The 23,293-nt window shown below is 47.4% G+C and overlaps 1 protein-coding gene across 2 annotated transcripts in view; it reads left to right on the top strand.

Annotated features, from left to right (window-relative positions):
• ACVR2A (activin A receptor type 2A) overlaps nt 1-19,202 on the top strand; it is a 54,265-nt gene extending 35,063 nt beyond the window's left edge. The window contains exons 4-12 of one of the 2 annotated variants that reach the window (XM_044303018.1): nt 1,329-1,483; nt 8,381-8,404; nt 10,399-10,542; nt 11,215-11,358; nt 12,313-12,458; nt 12,544-12,658; nt 12,752-12,890; nt 13,330-13,460; nt 14,808-19,202. In XM_044303018.1, coding sequence (XP_044158953.1) covers nt 1,329-1,483; nt 8,381-8,404; nt 10,399-10,542; nt 11,215-11,358; nt 12,313-12,458; nt 12,544-12,658; nt 12,752-12,890; nt 13,330-13,460; nt 14,808-15,002 — 1,193 coding nt within the window. In that variant the 3' untranslated portion in view covers nt 15,003-19,202. The remainder of the gene's footprint in view (nt 1-1,328; nt 1,484-8,380; nt 8,405-10,398; nt 10,543-11,214; nt 11,359-12,312; nt 12,459-12,543; nt 12,659-12,751; nt 12,891-13,329; nt 13,461-14,807) is intronic. The other variant, XM_044303020.1, reaches the window with a different exon arrangement.
• Nucleotides 19,203-23,293: the final 4,091 nt, after the last annotated feature.

Raw genomic sequence — 23,293 nt, 5'->3', positions numbered from 1 at the left:
CAGTGTTTGGTCAGTGATTTCCATCAGTGATTGTGAGCCAAAACAAGGTGTGGGTCCAAATCTCAGAACAGCTGCAGATCCTCCCATTTTACCTTCTTGGTGGAGGATCCGTGCTTGGTTTTGGCTCACAATGACTGCCCGATGCCGCAAACGATTGCGTTCCTTCCTGGCAGTCGTCAGATAGCTAGCGGAGGACACCGCTGCTATTACATGCAATGTTCTCCACAGCATGGGGAGGAGCGATCACTATGCCATCGCTTGTACCCATGCAGGTCAGCGGTGTGCCGGCAGCAGATCGGTATTACACAGCACGGTCTGCTGCCGGCACCATTGTCCTTTTTGAACACGCTCGGTCATTGGGCATTTGGAGGCAGTATTGGACTGACAGATGATCACTAACGAGCGATCATCTGCCAGAAAATCGAACACACCCTTAAGGACTAAGGTTATGACCGTGCGGAGCGGCCGTGCTGCCTTTGGGCTACTTCCGCCTGCATCCTATTAACCAGTTACAGCTGACTTATTTCTTCTGTCTTTATTGGTAATGCTCGCGTGGTGACCCGCATGACCGTGCGGCCATTACCAATAAAGACAGAAGAAAGAGTGCGGTTGGAATTGGTTAATAGGATGCAGCTCTGTGTGGTCATACCCGAATCTAAGAAGTTGTGGTTCTGCATTGTGGGTTTCAGGTCTGGTAATGCAGGCAGAAGGAAGACATCTTGGAATGTCATTTAAAGGATATTCCCATTATGGACTATTGCTGGAGTGCGCATTGTCTACCTAACTGGTAGGCGTCTGGGACCCCCACCAGTCCTGAGAAACACTAGCCACTATGCAAGGGACGATAGCGGAGAGTGCTTTTTCACCCGATCGATGGGGATCCCAGAAGTCTCGATCAGAAGATTGATATTCTTCTTCAGGATGAGGTCTGTCTTGAGCACAATCTGTAGGCGCAGTAATGGAGGGGGTGTCAGCAGTCATTGTCAGACAGGAGGGCTGTGTACCCCTAAAAATACTCTAGCTAATGGCAAATAGTACGGAGGAGGGGGGTATGGACACACGTGCCCTCCAGCCTGACTGCGCTCATTTATTTCAATTTGACTTCATGGCATCCTGCAATAAATATGGACGACGTATAATCCATCCCATGGAAGATGAAGCTTTTCTTCTGCACAGCAGGGATCACGTACTTTTGCCTTGCTGTGCACCGTCCGTGTTTGATTTGCTACATATACTGTGAATTATTCGGCAGTGTTGGGGGAGGGGAGGCGTTCATATTCTCGGTGATGAGCGGTATTGATGCCGGATCCCTTCATTTGTCCTTACAGCCACCTTGAATCCAGTTACTCCGAAGCCGCCCCTGTTCAATACTTTGCTTTACACTCTGGTGCCTATCATGGGATTTGCTGTCATCAGTCTCATCTCTTTCTGGATGTATCGTCATCACAAACTGGCTTACCCTCCGGTGCTGGTTCCTACGCAGGTAGGTCCTTGGTTATATTGCTCGGGGACATGAGCCATCAGTATACTGGAGGAAAGAGAAGGATAAAACATCACTTTTATTAGATTATTAATAAATCGCATGTAATACAAGACAAGCCGACTCCTATGGATCAATACCAGTGGGATGGTGGAGCAAGCGTGCTCCGTATTACAGGTTTCTCCGGATTGTGTGTCGGAGGAGGACAACTGCTACTCTCCTGATGTGTGCTAGTCTCCAAGCCCCATACCGGACAACGAGTGGAACACCCACCCTGAGAAGGGCGACCCCTAAATCTGGTGTTGGTCCGGTATAGGGCTAAGACTACCCTTTATTAGTTAGCACAAACATGTTTTCCGACACCCGATCCGGTGGAACACTTGCTCCACCATCCCACTGGCATCGATCCATTGTGGGCGACTTGGCGTTGTACTACATGTGATTTCTTTTTAACGCACATCTAATAAGTGATGTTTTATGTTTTTGTTCCCTCCCCGTTATATAATCGGTTCAAAAGGGAGAGTATAGCGATGAGGGTTTGAACCCATACCTCGTGAGCCTATGTTATTGATTTCAGAGGTATGTTGCCCATAAACTTTAAAGAGGTTTTCCAAGAGTTTAATTTTGATGATGTAACTTCAGGTTATCAATTTCTGATCGGCAGGGGTCCCACTTTCGCCACCCTGCCGATCAGCTGTTTGAGGAGGCTGCTGCACTCCCCTCTTAGACCAACAACGTCACGTTCGTCGGTCACATGGCCTAGGCGCTGTGAATGGACCTGGGCTGCAATACAGAGTACAGCCACTATACAATGTGTGGCGCTGTGCTTGGGAAACTGTGAGAAGGCTGCAGCGCTCACCAGGTGATCGACGGGGGGGCAGGAATTGGAGCCCCATCCATCAGATAATGATGACGTATCCTGAGGATAGGCCGTCAGTATTAAGCTCCTGTTCCTATTGCATGTACAGGGGTTTTATCTGGCTCTCTGGAGTGTCTGGCTGCCAATCCTATGTGCTAAGGGATAGCAGGAAATGGGGTCCCCCACTGTGGCGTCGCACCCCCTTGGATTTACCAACCCTCCAGTGCCTAGACAAGTGGGGGGCCACATGTGGGGGAACATTTCCAGCGCAGATCTCACTGCGTATCTGAGGCAGTGCCACAAGGGTTAGCTCTGTTGGTTTGACCCCTGTACGTTAAAGGGACGGAATCTGCAGCCTTTCCACATTATCATTTTAGTTTTTCCGCTACCTGTGGGATGTACGCTGCGGCTTTGTGGTGCGGGACCTACACTGCCAGTCCGCTGCTAATCTACCCGGTTTGAAGTGTTCTCGGCTGGAGTATCCCTTTATGGGGTAGTCTGGGTGTTTCTGGCCCCATGCCGTGCTGTGATACCAGGATGTATCATCAGTCCCAGCGGATATGACTTTTCTGTTGGAAGCCCCAGTAAATGGCTATAACCGGCGGGTATAATGAGGGCAGCAGTGGCTCTATTACAGGGGGTGTAATTGCAGATGCAGTTTAGTTCCCCCTCCGGTATACGGCTCGGCAGTGCACTCTCGTAGTAGTCGTGAATGTATCTGCCCGGCCAGACAGTCTGTATCAATAGCACCAGCGTCATCTGTCAATAGGAGACTCAGGAACTGCTGAGCAGGCTAAACCGAAAACCCCAAACCCCTGTGATCTGACAAAAGGAACGTGCGAGGCAAAACCAAGGAACATTAAGGTGATTGGATCCGAGTTACTCGCTGACTGCAGATCTCAGCTGAATGCGCACACAATGAATTGTGGAAAATAATAGTAAGAAGCCTTAGAACAGCCGTGTCCTGCATGATGCTGAGTCCTCCTGCCTCAATAAGTGCTGGGTCCACTTGGTGGCGCTGTATTCTGGGGTGGCTGTTGATCTACTCTCTAGTCGTTTATGTATATGATAGATGGCTCCTCATAGAAAACAGTCACATTACTTATCCTGTACTGATCCTGAGTTACATCCTGTATTATGCTCCAGAGCTGCACTCACTATTCTGCTGGTGCAGTCACAGTGTACATACTTATCCTGTACTGATCCTGAGTTACATCCTGTATTATACTCCAGAGCTGCACTCACTATTCTGCTGATGGAGTCACTGTGTACATACATTACATTACTTATCCTGTACTGATCCTGAGTTACATCCTGTATTATACTCCAGAGCTGCACTCACTATTCTGCTGGTGGAGTCACTGTGTACATACATTACTTATCCTGTACTGATCCTGAGTTACATCCTGTATTATACTCCAGAGCTGCACTCACTATTCTGCCGGTGCACTCACTGTGTACATACATTACTTATCCTGTACTGATCCTGAGTTACATCCTGTATTATACTCCAGAGCTGCACTCACTATTCTGCTGGTGGAGTCACTGTGTACATACATTACTTATACTGTACTGATCCTGAGTTACATCCTGTATTATAATCCAGAGCTGCTTTTACAGACCTGCAGACTTCAGAGCTGAAATTTTCTGACGGCTCACTGCATTACATCAGCTCAGCTAAACTGTTAGTGCTTGTTGACTGTTTCCAATAACAAACAGCTGAATTGTCATTGCAGCTTTGGATTACAATATAGGCCGGAACTCCGAATCAGTTCAGGATGAGTAATGTTTTAGGAAATTATGTAAGGACTTCTTAGTGATTTTATCTTAAAGGAACACGAAGCATAGAAAATGCACAAAAAACATTCATTTCCTTCTTTTCTTTGATCCTTTTTAATCTCTTATTTCAATCATTAAAACTGAAAAATATCCAAATAATTCTTCTGTATCCAGGAGATCAGCCCTGTTCTTTATCTGACAACTGGCTGCAGCAGGAGCCTCCCCCTTTTTTTGCTCTGGCTGCAGCAGGAGCCTCCCCCTTTTTTTGCCCTGGCTGCAGCAGGAGCCTCCCCCTTTTTTTGCCCTGGCTGCAGCAGGAGCCTCACCCTTTTTTTGCCCTGGCTGCAGCAGGAGCCTCACCCTTTTTTTGCCCTGGCTGCAGCAGGAGCCTCACCCTTTTTTTGCCCTGGCTGCAGCAGGAGCCTCCCCCTTTTTTTGCCCTGGCTGCAGCAGGAGCCTCCCCCTTTTTTTGCCCTGGCTGCAGCAGGAGCCTCCCCCTTTTTTTGCCCTGGCTGCAGCAGGAGCCTCCCCCTTTTTTTGCCCTGGCTGCAGCAGGAGCCTCCCCCTTTTTTTGCCCTGGCTGCAGCAGGAGCCTCCCCCTTTTTTTGCCCTGGCTGCAGCAGGAACCTCACCCTTTTTTTGCCCTGGCTGCAGCAGGAACCTCACCCTTTTTTTGCCCTGGCTGCAGCAGGAGCCTCCCCCTTATTGCTTCAAGGTCTTGCGGAAAGTCCCGATAATCTCCTAGGGTTTAGTGATGTTCCTGTAAAGAGGTGCTCCCATTTGTGGTATATGTATATCTGATAATTGCAGGTCCTACCTCTGGGACCCGCACTTATCTCCAGAACAGGGGGTCCCCCAACCCCTATCCCGCTTGATGAAACTTCTGCTGGGACTCCGCGGGAGAAATGGATGAGAGGGCGTGCACGTGATTAAAAAAAAAAAATACCGCACCCAGATCGAAATGTCTGATTGCTGCACAAATCGGCATATAGCAGTGTGTCAGGCAGATGTGTGATTACTGGTGTGGGCTGCTTAGACACTGGGTCTTGCCACAAGATGGCAAAAAAAGCACTTCCCCCTTCTGCTGTATAAAAAGGCTCTCAGAGGCTCCTTTTGGGTAATGTACTTCTTTGTGACATGTCTCTGCGATGCACTTGAAGACATTTTGCCCAGTTGACAGGCTTTGAGCGGGGGCGGATCATTGGACTGAGAGAAGCTGGATGGTTGTGTTCACGACTCGCCTGCCATCTTGGCCGTTCTGACCTAGCTGTTAGGAGCAGTGGATATGTGAGGACATGGGCTCCGGAGAGACCACCAGTAGAAAGGATCACTTGACCAGTACGAGCAGCTCCACAGTTGCACTGTCCACCATCCAGATACGGATGGCTCCTTCGTTACACTCCTGTCTCTGCCCCGACCTCTCCAAGGCGCTTAGCAGAAGGAATCTTGGTGTCATGACTCCTGTTACATGTCCTACCGCTGACAGCCAGCCACCAGTGGTGTCGTGAACAAGAAACCTGGACTGCTATGGACTGGAACCGTATCGTCTTTAGCGACGAATGCAGGTTCTGTTTGGGATCCCACTGCAGTTAGGTTCCAGTATGGAGGCCTCATGGTGAGAGCTTCCGTCCTACCTTTGCTGTGGACGACACACGGCCCCAACTGCTGGTGTGATGATCCTGGAGCCATCACATATGACAGTAGTCACCCCTAGTAGTGATACCAGGGACACTAACCGCTCAGTGTGCAGGACATCCTGGAGCCACATGTGTTCCTCTCATGGCAGGACTTCCAACTGGCATTTTTCAGCAGGATAATGCCCGCACACAGCACGGGCTTCCCTGAAATGTCTCCTCCAGATTATAACACTTCCTTGGCTGCCCGATCACCAGATTTATCGCCAATCCAGCATTAATGTGACCAACTGGATGTCTGTTTCACCGACTTACAAGTGTGCAGGATCTACAGGCCCAGCAGTAACATCTGTGGGCAAATGTGCCACATGATACCATACAGGACCTGTGCCTCCATGCCTAACCGTATCTCATGTTGTATCCAGGCTAGAGGCCGTATCTCATGTTGTATCCAGGTTGGAGGCCGTATCTCATGTAGTAGCCAGGCTAGAGGCCGTATCTCATGTAGTAGCCAGGCTAGAGGCCGTATCTCATGTAGTAGCCAGGCTAGAGGCCGTATCTCATGTAGTAGCCAGGCTAGAGGCTGTATCTCATGTAGTAGCCAGGCTAGAGGCCGTATCTCATGTTGTATGCAGGCTAGAGGCCGTATCTCATGTTGTATGCAGGCTAGAGGCCGTATCTCATGTTGTATGCAGGCTAGAGGCCGTATCTCATGTAGTAGCCAGGCTAGAGGCCGTATCTCATGTTGTATCCAGGTTGGAGGCCGTATCTCATGTAGTAGCCAGGCTAGAGGCCGTATCTCATGTAGTAGCCAGGCTAGAGGCCGTATCTCATGTTGTATGCAGGCTAGAGGCCGTATCTCATGTTGTATGCAGGCTAGAGGCCGTATCTCATGTTGTATGCAGGCTAGAGGCCGTATCTCATGTAGTAGCCAGGCTAGAGGCCGTATCTCATGTAGTAGCCAGGCTAGAGGCCGTATCTCATGTTGTATCCAGGTTGGAGGCCGTATCTCATGTAGTAGCCAGGCTAGAGGCCGTATCTCATGTTGTATCCAGGCTGGAGGCCGTATCTCATGTTGTATCCAGGTTGGAGGCCGTATCTCATGTAGTAGCCAGGCTAGAGGCCGTATCTCATGTAGTAGCCAGGCTAGAGGCCGTATCTCATGTTGTATGCAGGCTAGAGGCCGTATCTCATGTTGTATGCAGGCTAGAGGCCGTATCTCATGTTGTATGCAGGCTAGAGGCCGTATCTCATGTAGTAGCCAGGCTAGAGGCCGTATCTCATGTAGTAGCCAGGCTAGAGGCCGTATCTCATGTAGTAGCCAGGCTAGAGGCCGTATCTCATGTAGTAGCCAGGCTAGAGGCCGTATCTCATGTAGTAGCCAGGCTAGAGGCCGTATCTCATGTAGTAGCCAGGCTAGAGGCCGTATCTCATGTAGTAGCCAGGCTAGAGGCCGTATCTCGTGTAGTAGCCAGGCTAGAGGCCGTATCTCGTGTAGTAGCCAGGCTAGAGGCCGTATCTCGTGTAGTAGCCAGGCTAGAGGCCGTATCTCGTGTAGTAGCCAGGCTAGAGGCCGTATCTCGTGTAGTAGCCAGGCTAGAGGCCGTATCTCGTGTAGTAGCCAGGCTAGAGGCCGTATCTCGTGTAGTAGCCCGGCTAGAGGCCGTATCTCGTGTAGTAGCCAGGCTAGAGGCCGTATCTCGTGTAGTAGCCAGGCTAGAGGCCGTATCTCGTGTAGTAGCCAGGCTAGAGGCCGTATCTCGTGTAGTAGCCAGGCTAGAGGCCGTATCTCGTGTAGTAGCCAGGCTAGAGGCCGTATCTCATGTAGTAGCCAGGCTAGAGGCCGTATCTCATGTAGTAGCCAGGCTAGAGGCCGTATCTCATGTAGTAGCCAGGCTAGAGGCCGTATCTCATGTAGTAGCCAGGCTAGAGGCCGTATCTCATGTAGTAGCCAGGCTAGAGGTGGCCACAGGGTCCTAGATCCACCTTTCATTTGTACAGGTTTCCACTTTCCTCTAATATTGTAATCACTTCTATAGAGTCACACAGAAAGGTTCATTCCAACATCGCCTTCTTGGTGCGGTATTTTTTGTCAGTGAGTGTATATTCCAGTGCATATATGGTGATATCACATATGTTGGTACATTTTGTGGGTACCTTGCCTTGTCCTTTCTCCTTTTCATGATGCTTTTATAGGGTAGCATTTCTTAGTGACCATGTACAATGCAGGGATCAGACCCAAACTAGACTTAGTCCGGCGTCTCTGAGATGCCCTGTGCCACAAGTTGAGAACTCCCTCTTGATTTTACAGCCGTTCTAGTAAAGGGATCGGAGGGTGAGGTCTCCCTGACACGGGTACGACCAGCAGTAGCCATCGTCCTTGACTGAATGTAATAACCACATGTCAATCCTGTGCAGCCTGAGCTTTCTATGACAACAGTGCCCTCTTGTGCTAAAAAACTGGAACTACACCCTAGCACATTCCAATATGAACTTCAGTGTTGTTGTGTGTGATCTTGCTGGTGGGACTCATTTAGCACATGCTATTTTAGGATTGTAAAATGACTTTTTAAGTGTTACTGAGGTGCAGATAGTAATTCCTTTTGCATATGTGTTTTTCTTCGCAAGCACGCCTTTCACATTATGATAGAGGTAAGAGGCTCGTTTCCATAGACCGGTAACATCCAGCGCTAATGCATGATACAAATTTATATTTTTTATTTTTTTAATGTTATAACATGGAGACGCATCAGCCTGCGAGCTTGCTCACTCCACAGGGCTGGATATATTGAGATATAGAGACATTGGCACAGAACTGCCTAACCCTGGCTAACAAATTGCTTTTCTCACTGTTACGGGGAATGCCTTATGAAAATGACACATATGCTACGTAGAATTGTGTAGGCTATAATGTTGCGCCTTTGAACACCATTATTTTTTTTTCTTTTAATAAAGCTAAATAGGTTCAAAATGCTCTGCTGATGAATTTTTTAACATTATTGTAATAGCAGTTAGAGCTCCGTTTTTCAGATTCAGAGCTCCAAATCCCCAGGAGAGACAGATTTAGAAGAGAAGAATGTGGCTACCTGCGGCCGCCACTAGAGGGAGCTCAGGAGCTTACTGTCTAGGTTATGTCTGGGACTCCATAACAACTCTGTATGCAGTAAGCTCCCCCTAGTGGTGGCTGCAGCCAGATTGACGTCTTCTGAATCTCTGGTTCTGCAGGCAGTTTGGAGCTTTGTATCAGATTATCTGGCGCCCTGACTGCTTTGAAGACCCATATATATATATATATATATCTACATTAGCCCAGAATTTTGAATCTAAAAGTGATAATAAAGGCATGCTTTACAGGTAGCACTTAAAATGATATATGTCTGCTAATCAATAGTTTTTATTAAACATTTTGCAAGAAAAAGTGCAAGTTACATCAACCTGCCTCTAAGCAGGGTGGTGACAGCATGGATTATGTACATTTTCAAAATGTGATGAGCTCTTTAAGTCCACTTCCACCTAAAATGAACAGTAAATACGAGTCACTGAGTTGTTAAAATGGCCAAATAAGCCCTTTTAAATGGTTTATTTTTTGGGCAACACCCAATATAGCCACCATTATAATAGTCAGTTTGGGATGGCAGTGTATGTTTACAGATGTGTCCTTTCTTACCTTCCCTCTTGGCTCCGCGTATCTCCGGATGGGTGATGCAAGACGATCAGCTTTGGAAATGCTTTGATTCTAGGACATGTGGCCACCTAGTGGTTGTGATTTGCATTGCAGCCTGGTGCATTTTGCACTAACCTATTAAAGGGCATCTGTCAGCAGTTTTGTACTTATGACACTGGCTGACCTGTGCGCTTGGCAGCTGAAGACATCTGTGTTGGTCCCATGTTCTCATTGCTGAGAAAAAGTATGTTTTATTATATGCAAGTGAGCCTCTAGGAGCAACAGGGGCGTTACCATTACTCCTAGAGGCTCTGCTCTCTCTGCACTTGGAGTGATAGGACCAGGCAGTGAAAACATCATCACACCTGGCCCTGTCAATGAAAGTGCAATGGGCGTGACAGTTGCAGTGAGAGCAGAGCCTCTGGGTGTAATGGTAACGCCCTCGTTGCTCCTAGAGGCTCACTTGCATATAATAAAACATACTTTTTCTCAGCAATGAACATGGGACAAGCGCACAGGTCAGCCAGTTTCATAGGTACAAAACTGAGGACAGATGCCCTTTAAATTTCTAAGACAAACTGGAGTCCTTAAGGAAATTTGCAAAAAGCTCTGGGTGGACACATCTGTATGTGCAGAGACAGAACCCTGGACTTACTAGGCAGATAAGTCATTCAGGAGTCTGGGAAAGCTGGCTGAGGTCACATGTGAGAGCGGCCATTGCAGCAAGGCCATATTAAATTTGATTCCCCCCCCCCGCATTCAAGTTACGTACATCTACCAAATGTTTCATTAGGATTTTTGTTGCGTTCTTGGGGGGGGTTGCATTTTGGGTGGAAGTGACCTTGCACTGTGTGGCCAGTGATGACGCTCAGGGCAGACTGTGTGCTTTGCCGCGTAGGTTCTGCATGTCCATCACTGGCGGCTCGCCGACTTTGTTGGCGTAACGCTCAGCCTGTTACTGAACTGGTGGTCTCTCTTGCAGGATCCGGGTCCTCCCCCGCCCTCTCCTCTGCTGGGGTTGAGGCCTCTGCAGTTGCTGGAGGTGAAGGCTCGAGGAAGGTTTGGTTGCGTGTGGAAAGCGCAGTTATTAAGCGAACTGGTGGCTGTCAAGATATTCCCCATTCAGGTATGTCCCGGCGTGTTCCTACTCGACGCTTCATTCCAGCGGCTCAGGCTTGTTATCTCTGTTCAGAATACACACAAAAGGTGGTTTTCTAGGAAATGTTTTTCATTCTAACCTCCGCTGTTCTCCATCACCTGACCTGTCAGACGGCTGCACGGGTGGAGGGGGGGTCCATAAATCTCTTCCCCTCCCCAAATTATGTACTATTCACATGGAAAGTGGAGTTGTGTGACCACAGATGGCTACGTCACTGTTGTAAAACTACAACTCCCAATATGCTCCCTTTACTGATGAACAATTGTGCATGCTGGAAGTTGTGGTTTTGCAAGGAGTCCCGTATCTTGCTGACCCCTGGGTCACATAGGGTTATTTTCAAAAGTTCTAAATCCTTTAAAACCTAATTTTTCCAATGCATCTACAAAGAGAAATAACGTCTCTGCAGCTCCTTTGCAAACATGCATCCGTCTGTGTGACCTATAGCCGTCCATCTGTCCAGAACCTATCAAATGTATGTTAGTAAGATGATGGGGAAGGCTATGTAACGGTGTGTGACTGCAGCTTCATATGGTTGTAGTCTGTTACCATGGAGACACACGGGTCTGCATAGGCACCCAGATATCAGATTCTCTTGGATAATTGCGTTGCCCTACTAAAAAACCTGCTTTCGCCGTTCAGGACAAGCTGTCTTGGCAGAACGAGTACGAGGTTTACAGCCTGCCCGGCATGAAGCATGAAAATATCCTGCATTTCATTGGCACGGAGAAGCGTGGTACCAACCTGGACACAGATCTGTGGCTAATAACCGCGTTCCACGAGAAGGTAAGTGATGACTCTGCCAACGCTGAATGCTCACTTTCCTACTACCCGTGCCCAACTGTAGACATGTCAAGGTGCTGCCCCTTAAAGGGGTATTCCAGTCATTGACGTCTGAACATGGCCACTGGGTTGGAAGAAAAGCTTGAAGACCCCCTGTACGTACTGCCTAGCATTGTGGCCCTTTCTTCAAGCGCTGCTGGGGGTCCTGACAGTTGATGGCATATCTTGCAGCGTCACCACGTGGGAAATGAAGAGTAACACCGTTCCTATTGAAATCAGTGGGATGTGCATGCATTGGGTCCTCCATCATGACTCTGTCTGCTGTAGCTAATAGAGGACACCCCCCCCCCCCCCCCCCCCAAATTAACTCCAAATTTCCAATTTGAAATTTGCAAAGTGCATTTTATAGACTCTCCTTTTGAAAGAGGCCGTGTACGTTCCTCTAAATAGTTTTGATCTCCTGCGTTAGACTTCACTTGGATCTGCCATGAGCATTAAAAGGCATATGAATTGGATATTCTGTCAACGTCTGAGGGAGGAGATGGAATGAAGGAGCCATAGACAAAGCGTAGTTTAACAATCATGATGAATAAGACTTCCACGTATTTATTAGAATTAAAGGGGTCCTCCACTTTGGAGCATCCCTACTTATTAGAAGGGTCCCTTGGCAAGACACTGATCTCAGTGGCTTCCAGCTTGGATGCCCATTGATCAGGTAGTAAGTGTTTAGTTTTCCTGCAGCGCCTCCACAGGGGAGATGATGCATTGCACAATTCCCATTCATAGCAAAAGGATGTCTGTGTAACACAGGACAGGTCCTCCAGAATGAGATGAGGATCCTGAACAGGGCGCCCCCATTAACTGATAATAGGGTGTATGAAAATTTTATTTACTTTTTTCTAAACTGGACCACCCCTTTAACAAGTATCCTACTATGCCTACTTTCTGCCCTCAAAGGGTTCGCTCACCGACTTTCTGAAGGCAAATGTGGTCACTTGGAATGAACTGTACCACATTGCCGAAACGATGGCCAGGGGTCTCGCTTACCTCCACGAAGACATCCCAGGTCTCAAAGACGGCCATAAACCCGCCATAGCCCACAGGTACGTGCATCTTCATCACCCGCTTGTGTCTCCACTTTGTCCTCAGTCTCCTTCTAATCACTGAACCCTATTTATCATCTTAAAGGGATATCAAGAGCAAAAACATACTCCTGAAAAACAACCTGACGGCGTGTATAGCGGACTTTGGCCTTGCATTAAAGTTCGAAGCGGGTAAATCAGCTGGCGATACTCATGGCCAGGTAAGTGTCTGCAATACGGGAGACTTACGGATGTGGTTGGTTCTTGGCTTCATGTACTAGGGAAATTAACCTGGCATGAAACCTGTTTTGCAGGTGGGCACTAGGAGGTATATGGCTCCAGAGGTGCTAGAGGGCGCTATAAATTTCCAGAGAGACGCCTTCTTGAGGATAGATATGTATGCATTCGGCCTAGTTCTTTGGGAGCTGGCGTCGCGCTGCACAGCGTCTGATGGTGAGTACGGTGTCCCCGACGTCCAGGTTTCCCAATCTCTGTTCTTTCTTCTGACAGCTCGTGAATTGTTCTACTGTATCCATACTGATACCCGTTACCTGCACTGGTATATTGTAGCAAAAGTGTAGCTCAGTTTTTGAATTGGAATGGAGAATATTGATCCAGAGGCTAATCTATGTAGCTCGCAGAGAATTCTCTAGACTGGATACAATTGTAGCAAACCTTCAGCTGCAAGAAGTATTAGGTTTGAGTATTTTCAGTCACTGACAGTGACAAAGATATTGTAAATAGTGAAAAATTGAAACTAATTTTTGCACCGTTTTATTAATTAGACTGGTTTTCCAGTCTTAGGTAAAGTTTATTTAAATGGAAACAGACAAGACCCCATAATCTCAGGGTCCTATGTGGGAAATGTACTAATTGCGTGATTTCTGTGTAGGTCCTGTGGACGAGTACATGTTACCGTTTGAAGAGGAGATTGGGCAGCACCCGTCTTTGGAGGATATGCAGGAGGTGGTTGTACATAAGAAGAAAAGACCCATTTTAAGGGAATGTTGGCAGAAGCATGCAGTAAGTACGCCCAGCTGTGTGTACTCGCATTCTTCCCACTGCTGGGCTGATAGTAGTCCACCCATGTGTGCATGTGTCCCCAGGACTGGCCGCGGTCCACCCATGTGTGCATGTGTCCCCAGGACTGGCCGCGGTCCACCCATGTGTGCATGTGTCCCCAGGACTGGCCGCGGTCCAGCCGCGTGTGTGTGTCCCCAGGACTGGCCGCGGTCCACCCATGTGTGCATGTGTCCCCAGGACTGGCCGCGGTCCAGCCGCGTGTGTGTGTCCCCAGGACTGGCCGCGGTCCAGCCGCGTGTGTGTGTCTCCAGGACTGGCCGCGGTCCAGCCGCATGTGTGTGTGTGTCCCCAGGACTGGCCGCGGTCCACCCATGTGTGCATGTGTCCCCAGGACTGGCCGCGGTCCAGCCGCGTGTGTGTGTCCCCAGGACTGGACGCGGTCCAGCCGCGTGTGTGTGTCTCCAGGACTGGCCGCGGTCCAGCCGCATGTGTGTGTGTGTCCCCAGGACTGGCCGCGGTCCAGCCGCATGTGTGCGTGTGTCCCCAGGACTGGCCGCGGTCCACCCATGTGTGTGTGTGTCCCCAGGACTGGCCGCGGTCCAGCCGCGCGCGTGTGTGTGTGTCCCCAGGACTGACAGCGGTCCAGCCGTGCGTGCGTGCGTGCGTGCGTGTGCGTGTGTGTGTGTGTGTGTGCGTGCGTGTGTGTGTGTCTCCCCAGGACTGGCTGCGGTCCAGCCGCGTGTGTGTGTGTCCAGGACTGGCTGCGGTCCAGGCGCGCGCGTGTGTGTGTGTGTCCCCAGGACTGGCTGCGGTCCAGCCGCGTGTGTGTGTCCCCAGGAGACTGGCTGCGGTCCAGCCGCGTGTGTGTGTCCCCAGGAGACTGGCTGCGGTCCAGCCGCGTGTGTGTGTCCCCAGGAGACTGGCTGCGGTCCAGCCGCGTGTGTGTGTCCCCAGGAGACTGGCTGCGGTCCAGCCGCGTGTGTGTGTCCCCAGGAGACTGGCCGCGGTCCAGTCGCGTGTGTCCCCAGGAGACTGGCCGCGGTCCAGCCGCGTGTGTCCCCAGGAGACTGGCCGCGGTCCAGCCGCGTGTGTCCCCAGGAGACTGGCCGCGGTCCAGCCGCGTGTGTCCCCAGGAGACTGGCCGCGGTCCAGCCGCGTGTGTCCCCAGGAGACTGGCCGCGGTCCAGCCGCGTGTGTCCCCAGGAGACTGGCCGCGGTCCAGCCGCGTGTGTCCCCAGGAGACTGGCCGCGGTCCAGCCGCGTGTGTCCCCAGGAGACTGGCCGCGGTCCAGCCGCGTGTGAGCACATCCCTTTGCTCCAGGATCCTGAATATTTTCCTCTCTCTAGGGGCTGGCGATGCTCTGCGAAACGATAGAGGAGTGCTGGGATCACGACGCAGAAGCGCGGTTATCGGCGGGCTGTGTAGAGGAGCGGATTATCCAGATGCATAGACTTACAAATATTATCACGACAGAGGACATTGTCACAGTGGTCACCATGGTGACCAACGTGGACTTCCCCCCCAAGGAATCCAGTCTATGATACTTGCACTTGACCAACAGAACTCAGAGCTGCTATAAGCTAAGGAATTGACTTTGCCTCTTTTCGAATGGGTTGGTCTTTTATCGCAACATCCCTCAGACAGGACGCACCAGACTTATTTCATTCCACGTGGCGGTTTTGCGAAAAATAAATAAACTGAATATGAAAGGAATGAATAAAATATGAAGAAACACGGACCTCTCTGGATAATCCGCTGACACCAGTTTTGTAAATGTCAGAAGAGACTGAAACCTTGAGTGAACTACTGCTATAAATATATATATGTATAAATATATGTATATGTGTATATATATATATATATATATACATACACACATATTCACATATGTGTATATATATTATATGAATTTTTTTTTTTTAAATCAAAGCATTTCATTTTCGGATCTAAAAAAAAAAAGAAGAAAAAAAAGGGTAACTGTTTTTATCGCATTTGCTGTTGTGTTTCTATCGATGACTATTGTAATGCCAATATGACACAGCTTGTGAATGTTCCCTGTGCTGCTGTTCTATGTAAAGAAACCGAAAAAGAAAAAAAATATATATATAATTATAATTTTTTTTTTTATTTTTTTTTTACGTGGGACATTTTAAAGAGGCTTCCAGGCATCCTTTAACCTCCCTCAACAAGCTATACCTCAGTTCCACAGTCTCTAAAAATTTAAATTATACATTTGCAAAAAAGAAAAAAAAAAACACTAAGCAATTTTAATAATAAATTGAACCGTTTTAAAAAAATATATATATATCTATATATCAGTGTATCACGATTTCGACGTGTTATTTAAAAGGAAAGGAAAGCGTGCTTGGTGTTTAACCCATCGGTTGCCTGTCCTCTCTCTCTGTCGCATGGCTCGTGGATACACAACCTGCTAGGAAAGGTTAATGTTCACAGCAAATAACCATTCCTTAACGGTGTTTTTTTTTTTAGAAAAAAAAATTATATATATAGATTTTTCTTTTTTTAAATCTAACGCCCTCCCCCCCACCTTATGTAGGTAAATCTTTACCTGCCAATGTATTTTATAGGTTTGCTGTGTCTGAGGAATTATTGAAAATAGAAGCATGTGATTTTTTTTTTTTATTATTATTTTAAACAAAAAGTTTATTTTTATTTTTTTTTGTAAGCTCTTAACACTGGAACACTCAAGTTCTTCTCTTTTATTTTTTTTTATTTTTTTTATTTTATTTTAATTATTATTTATGTTGTATGTCTGTTCAGCGAGCGGTCGGCGGGGCAGTTTCCGGTTCTCCTCAGGAAGTTTTCACGACCCAGAATTCCTCACTTATGCTTTTCAGAAATTGCAATCACGCCGTGCCATCTTGTCAGAGCAGCAGGGGAAATCTGTCGTCCGTCAGTCGAATCCCCGATTTCCCCGCCCCCCCCCCCCTCCCCCTCCCCAGGCGCCGATTCGACATTGCAGATTTCTTATGTTAAAGTTATATTAAATATCAGGGAAAACTGGTGAAATGTAGAACCTTACATTATGCAACTCCTGTTTCCAGGTTTAACCAATACAGATATGGGTAGCACAGACTAGCAAAAAACAGATATAAAAAATATATATATATGTATATGGTATATAATGGCAGATGGCGGGGTTTTGGTTACACATAGGAATAGGTGCCAAAGTCTGTCTCAATGTGGAGGAAAACAATTTAAAGTGAACCTGCCGGGATAAGAGATCCTTCTAAATTTGGGCATATTACGGAGGCCCTAGTAATTCTAGACCAGGTTTGGAGGGGTTAAAGCCTAGCCACGTACGTTAATGAGTATGGGTCCGCCATGAGTCTTCTCAGCCAATCAGCAGGACTGAGAGGGGTCACCTGACAAGCTCTCGCGCTGCAGCAGGCGGCTATACCCTTCTAAGTGTTTATAAGGCGGCTCAGCACAATAGCGTTTGTGGCAGGCTTTTGTCTATTCCCCACCTCCACCAGAAGGGGGCGGTGGTGAGGATATAAGGCCCTAATTTAAAGGGATCCTCCAGATGGCCGGTTCCCTTCCTTGCCTCTATCACATGGTCTGCGGCCATTTAATATTATGCAATATATTTCAGTGGAGGATACCGCCTCTCCACTTCCTGGGGTTCACACTCTCCTGACTTACGGACAGGCTGCCCCATCCCCCCCTTCATTCTTGAAATCTTAAAAAAAAAAAAAAAAAATGGCTGCAGTACCGTCGTGATGGCGGCTGCATTGGAACAGATTTGTGCATGCCAAAGTCAATGTTCTGCTCCTATTCTCTGGATTTTACAACAGACCTCCATTATCAAGTATTACGTTCAGTCTATTATAATGCAGGAAATGTTTTTTTCTTTCTTTTTTTTTTAACACTAAGTGCTGCGGGCCAGGCTGCCGGGCGGGACGCACAGATGCTGGGAACCATAGGGACAGTCATAGCACGGTGCGGGCTGCAGAGGAGCCCCCTCCCCCACTGTAGAACTATATACATCCTATTGGCGGATACTTCTATTCTTTGTGTTTAGGTTCCGTCTATAATACATGTGGTTGTAATTACAAAGACAATTTGTAGGCGAGAAATTAATAATTGCAATTTAAAGCTGGGAAGATGTTTCCCTTTTTAACGAATTGCAGGACGGTCACGGGTTTTCTGATGGTCCTGTAATAAATGGAAAAGTTAAATGTTATATCGCAGGGGGCGTCCCGGTGCTCGGAGTGTGATGCTGTAGACATGAGGTCTGACGGCTATCCCTCTGGATTCCCGCCACATGCATGCTCAGCCGCCAATACGGGGAAGGGAGAAAGCTGCTGCCGACTCTGACAGAGGCTTATCTCCCTAAAACCAAAAGGATCAGACGTGTTGAAATCTAACTACCCGATCCTCATCTCCTCCGCCGTTTTGAAGCACCATCCCCTACACATTAGATCAGGGATGGCCAACCTGCAGCTCTCCAGCAGTTGCAAAACTACAGCTCCCACCTTGCCCTGCTGTAGGCAGTCTGGGCATGCTGGGAGTTGTAGTTTTGCAACGGTTGGCCATCCCTGCATTAGATGCTCAGGGTGGTCTTACAGGAACCCTGGTATGTTTGTATTGGGGAATAATACAGATTCTAAAATGGGCCCGCATTAGTCCCCGATTGAGATCTCAAGTGGGATCGGATGAAGAAGGTTTGGAATCCAGTCCCAATTTTGGCATCAAATGCGCGAATCGACCTCATTGTTTCGGATCTGCTTTTATTCCAGAAACGGCGCTACTCTTGCTATTAGGTCGTGTCTGGTATCATACCTCAAGTCCATGGGATAAGTGGCAGTACCAGACACCGCCTATGTTCAACCGTGGTGCTAATTCTAGGGACACAAATAGCAAGATCCTTTAATCGTGGACAATCCCTTGAAGCAGGGGGCGGCCATTTTGAATCTGTGTTGTATAGGAACCTCTGTTCTCTGTATTTGTGACTCAATGCATTTGTCCCCCTGGTTCCCAGTATGAATGACAATCTGATACAATAGAAAACCATACAGTGCGTCTCCCGCCTGCAGCCTGGACTGGGTCAGTATCCGTATAAAGCCGTGGTACATTTCATACTCCAGCCGTGGCCTGTTTTCATTCTCCCAATGCCTTGAGACATGTACTGAATGTAAATGAAGGTGTTGTAATCGCGTCTCTCTGTGACAATAGCTCGATACTATCAACTGCCAATGTTCTTTTTACCGTTTTTTTTTTTTTTTTTTTTTGCTAAGAGTTTTTTCAACTTACTGATGTTTTCCAGTCTCTGTTTGGAAACTTTCAATGACTTTTTTTGTACTGGGTGCATTTGGTATAAATATGCAGAGAGTTATTTATGGTTTCATCGCAGAACGATGCAAAGGGAAAGCGTCGTCTGATCGAGAATCATTTACCTCAGATAATTCAACCAGCAACTATGTTATCTTATGCAGTTTCTCAGTCCACAGGATAATCCGTTACCTCTGATCTCTCGGCAAGCAATCGTAATGCATCGGTCAGAACAGGTTGCTGCACTACTGTTTCTTCATCATTGCAATTTTTTCATTTTTTTTCTTTTTGTTTTTTTCCCTTCCCATTTGTTTTGCGAGAACCTATAGAAATGCCCTGGTAAAAAAGTGATTGTTAAATATTGTACAAATAAACCATGTATGCTATCCCCACCAAAAAAAAAAAATGAAAAGAAAACTAATAAAAATGAAAATACGACACTTAAACGTTGAGCAGCTCATTTCCATTTGTTTTGCGCTTTGTAGAATGGATGTGGCCAACGTTGCGGCTTTTTTTTTTCATTTTAGGGTCCATGCAGACGACCGTAAGGGCTGTGTGCCCGTATTGCGGAAAGGAAGCACGGATTGGAAGCGCTTCCGTGTCTCCACACCTCATGTCACTTCTGTTTCTGTATCCTGCGGATTGCGAACCCATTCATGTCAATGGTTCCACATCTGCAAATCGGGTACACACAGCTGGTGCAATTTGTGGTCTGCAGCACGGGCACAGGGTCATCTGAATGGACCCTTAAAGGGGTTTTCCGATCTGGAACTTCACATGCGCAGCCACCCTCCATTCATTTCTATAGGGCTACCAAAATAGCTGAGTGCTGGCTTCCCTGCTCAGGCCTCTGGGACGCGCACCTATCAGACAATGGGGGCATATCCTAGTGATATGCCCCCATTGTCTCAGATGGGAATACCCCTTTAATGCTACGGCTTTATATTGTGCTGCCAAATGGCTGACTCATTGAGGCCTGGACCCCACAAGCCACCTCTACAAGATGTTGCAGCAGATCCTTTAAATTTTGATAGGTTGCTTTATACCAGGGATGGCCAACCTGAGGCTCTCCAGCTGTTGCAAAACTACAACTCCCAGCATGCCCAGACTGCCTACAGCTATTAGCCTACAGCAGGGCATGGTGGGAGTTGTAGTTTTACAACAGCTGGAGAGCCGCAGGTTGGCCATGCATGCTTTATACCCTCCATGGATTGGACTTTTTTCCCCCAGCACATCTGACAGACGACGATGGGTTTGAGATCTGGGAATTTGGAGGTCATGTCATCTTAAACGCTCATGTTCCTCAGCCCATTCCTGGACCATTTTAGCAGTAGGCCCGGATTATTATCCTGCTGAGACGGGCCCCTGCCATTAGGATGGGCACTTGCCTGTGCAGTGGTTATATCTGTGTCATCCACATGATGCCAGGACCCAAGGTCTCCCAGCAAAGATTGCCCAGAGCCTCGCCCTGCCTCCACCGGATTGTCTTCTTTTCATAGTGCTTCCCGGTGCCATCTCTTCCCCAGGTAAGTGAGGCACACACCTGGCCGTGATGGAAATGAAAATGCGACCCCTCAGCCCAGGCCACCATCTTCCATTGCTCCATAGTCCAGTGATGATGCTCACCTGCTGGACATGGGTCAGTATGGACAATTTGAATGGTCTACTTTTACACTGCAAGTTACAATGGCCGTCAAAGCAGTAACTTTTGCTGTACCGTAGCTCTTGGTGGCATTAGAGCAGATGGGCAAGTCTTCATATGTCCTGTATATACAGAGGGCAGCATCGTTTTCTCTAGTGTGAACCCAAAGAGCGTCACTTTGATGCTGACACTGAGGGTACTGATCTGGTGTAAGATTGTGCTGTGATCGGTATGGAAATCGGACCTCATATAGTACGTGACTAATTTCTAACAAAGCTGGAACCAACCCTGTATCTCATAGATCTCCACATTAATTGCTCTGCTAGATTCTCTAAAGCAGGCATCCTCAAACGGCGGCCCTCCAGCTGTTGTAAAACTACAACTCCCACAATGCCCTGCTGTAGTCTGATACCTGTAGGCTGTTCGGGCATGCTGGGAGTTGTAGTTTTGCAACAGCTGGAGGGCCGCAGTTTGAGGATGCCTGCTCTAAAGGCTGGCAGCTCCCTCCCTTTCAGAGCTCAGGGGTGTGTGTCCTTACTGCTGCAGCTCTTACTATCGTGGCACAGGGGATGTGTCCTTACTGCTGCAGCTCTTACTATCGTGGCACAGGGGATGTGTCCTTTCTGCTGCAGCTCTTACGATCATGGCACAGGGGGTGTGTCCTTTCTGCTGCGACTCAGTGCCGGGAGTGTGCTCCTACTGTTGCAGCTCTCTCATTGTGCGCTCAGGAGTTTATCCTTTGTGTTGCAGCACTCTCCCTATCACAGACCAATGGACATGTCTTTTCCGCTGCAGCTCTCTCCCTGCAGCACAGCGTCTAACACTAGATACATCTGTTGGGGGTTGAAGGATGGAACTGAGCATGTGTGACCATGCTTGTCCAGCTCAGAAGGAGGACGTGCAAATTACTATCCAGACTGAACAGCAAAGGGTGCCATAGTAATGAAGTAAAGGGAATATCTGGAGCATTTTTGTAACACAGTATTTGTTTCTCGTGCTGAATTATATTTAACATAAAATGCTGGAACAACCCCTTTAACCACTTCAGCCCCGCTAGGTGAAACCCCCTTCATGACCAGAGCACTTTTTACACTTCGGCACTACACTACTTTCACCGTTTATCGCTCGGTCATGCAACTTACCACCCAAATGAATTTTACCTCCTTTTCTTCTCACTAATAGAGCTTTCATTTGGTGGTATTTCATTGCTGCTGACATTTTTACTTTTTTTGTTATTAATCAAAATGTAACGATTTTTTTGCAAAAAAATGACATTTTTCACTTTCAGCTGTAAAATTTTGCAAAAAAAAAGACATCCATATATAAATTTTTCGCCAAAAATGTGAATTTCCGCTTTTTGAAGCAGCTCTGACTTTCTGAGCACCTGTCATGATTCCTGAGGTTCTACAATGCCCAAACAGTAGAAAACCCCCACAAATGACCCCATTTTGGAAAGAAGACACCCTAAGGTATTCGCTGATGGGCATAGTGAGTTCATAGAACCTTTTATTTTTTGTCACAAGTTAGCGGAAAATGATGATGATTTTTATTTTTTATTTTTTTCTTACAAAGTCTCATATTCCACTAACTTGCGACAAAAAATAAAAAATTCTAGGAACTCGCCATGCCCCTCACAGAATACCTTGGGGTGTCTTCTTTCCAAAATGGGGTCACTTGTGGCGTAGTTATACTGCCCTGGCAATTTAGGGGCCCAAATGTGTGAGAAGAACTTTGCAATCAAAATGTGTAAAAAAAGACCGGTGAAATCCAAAAGGTGCACTTTGGAATATGTGCCCCTTTGCCCACCTTGGCAGCAAAAAAGTGTGACACATCTGGTATCGCCGTACTCAGGAGAAGTTGGGGAATGTGTTTTGGGGTGTCATTTTACATATACCCATGCTGGGTGAGAAAAATATCTTGGTCAAATGCCAACTTTGTATAAAAAAAATGGGAAAAGTTGTCTTTTGCCAAGATATTTTTCTCACCCAGCATGGGTATATGTAAAATGACACCCCAAAACACATTCCCCAACTTCTCCTGAGTACGGCGATACCAGATGTGTCACACTTTTTTGCTGCCAAGGTGGGCAAAGGGGCACATATTCCAAAGTGCACCTTTCGGATTTCACCGGTCATTTTTTACACATTTTGATTGCAAAGTTCTTCTCACACATTTGGGCCCCTAAATTGCCAGGGCAGTATAACTACGCCACAAGTGACCCCATTTTGGAAAGAAGACACCCCAAGGTATTCCGTGAGGGGCACGGCGAGTTCCTAGAATTTTTTATTTTTTGTCACAAGTTAGCGGAAAATGATTTTCTTTTTTTCTCTTTTTTTCCTTACAAAGTCTCATATTCCACTAACTTGCGACAAAAAATAAAAAATTCTAGGAACTCGCCATGCCCCTCACGGAATACCTTGGGGTGTCTTCTTTCCAAAATGGGGTCACTTGTGGCGTAGTTATACTGCCCTGGCATTCTAGGGGCCCATATGTGTGAGAAGTACTTTGCAATCAAAATCTGTAAAAAATGACCGGTGAAATCCGAAAGGTGCACTTTGGAATATGTGCCCCTTTGCCCACCTTGGCAGCAAAAAAGTGTGACACATCTGGTATCGCCGTACTCAGGAGAAGTTGGGGAATGTGTTTTGGGGTGTCATTTTACATATACCCATGCTGGGTGAGAAAAATATCTTGGCAAAAGACAACTTTTCCCATTTTTTTTATACAAAGTTGGCATTTGACCAAGATATTTTTCTCACCCAGCATGGGTATATGTAAAATGACACCCCAAAACACATTCCCCAACTTCTCCTGAGTACGGCGATACCAGATGTGTGACACTTTTTTGCAGCCTAGATGCGCAAAGGGGCCCAAATTCCTTTTAGGAGGGCATTT

The sequence above is a fragment of the Bufo gargarizans genome, chromosome 8 (genome assembly GCF_014858855.1).
Source record: "Bufo gargarizans isolate SCDJY-AF-19 chromosome 8, ASM1485885v1, whole genome shotgun sequence".
NCBI classification, from domain to species: domain Eukaryota; kingdom Metazoa; phylum Chordata; class Amphibia; order Anura; family Bufonidae; genus Bufo; species Bufo gargarizans.
This window is presented reverse-complemented; position numbering and strand designations above follow the sequence as displayed.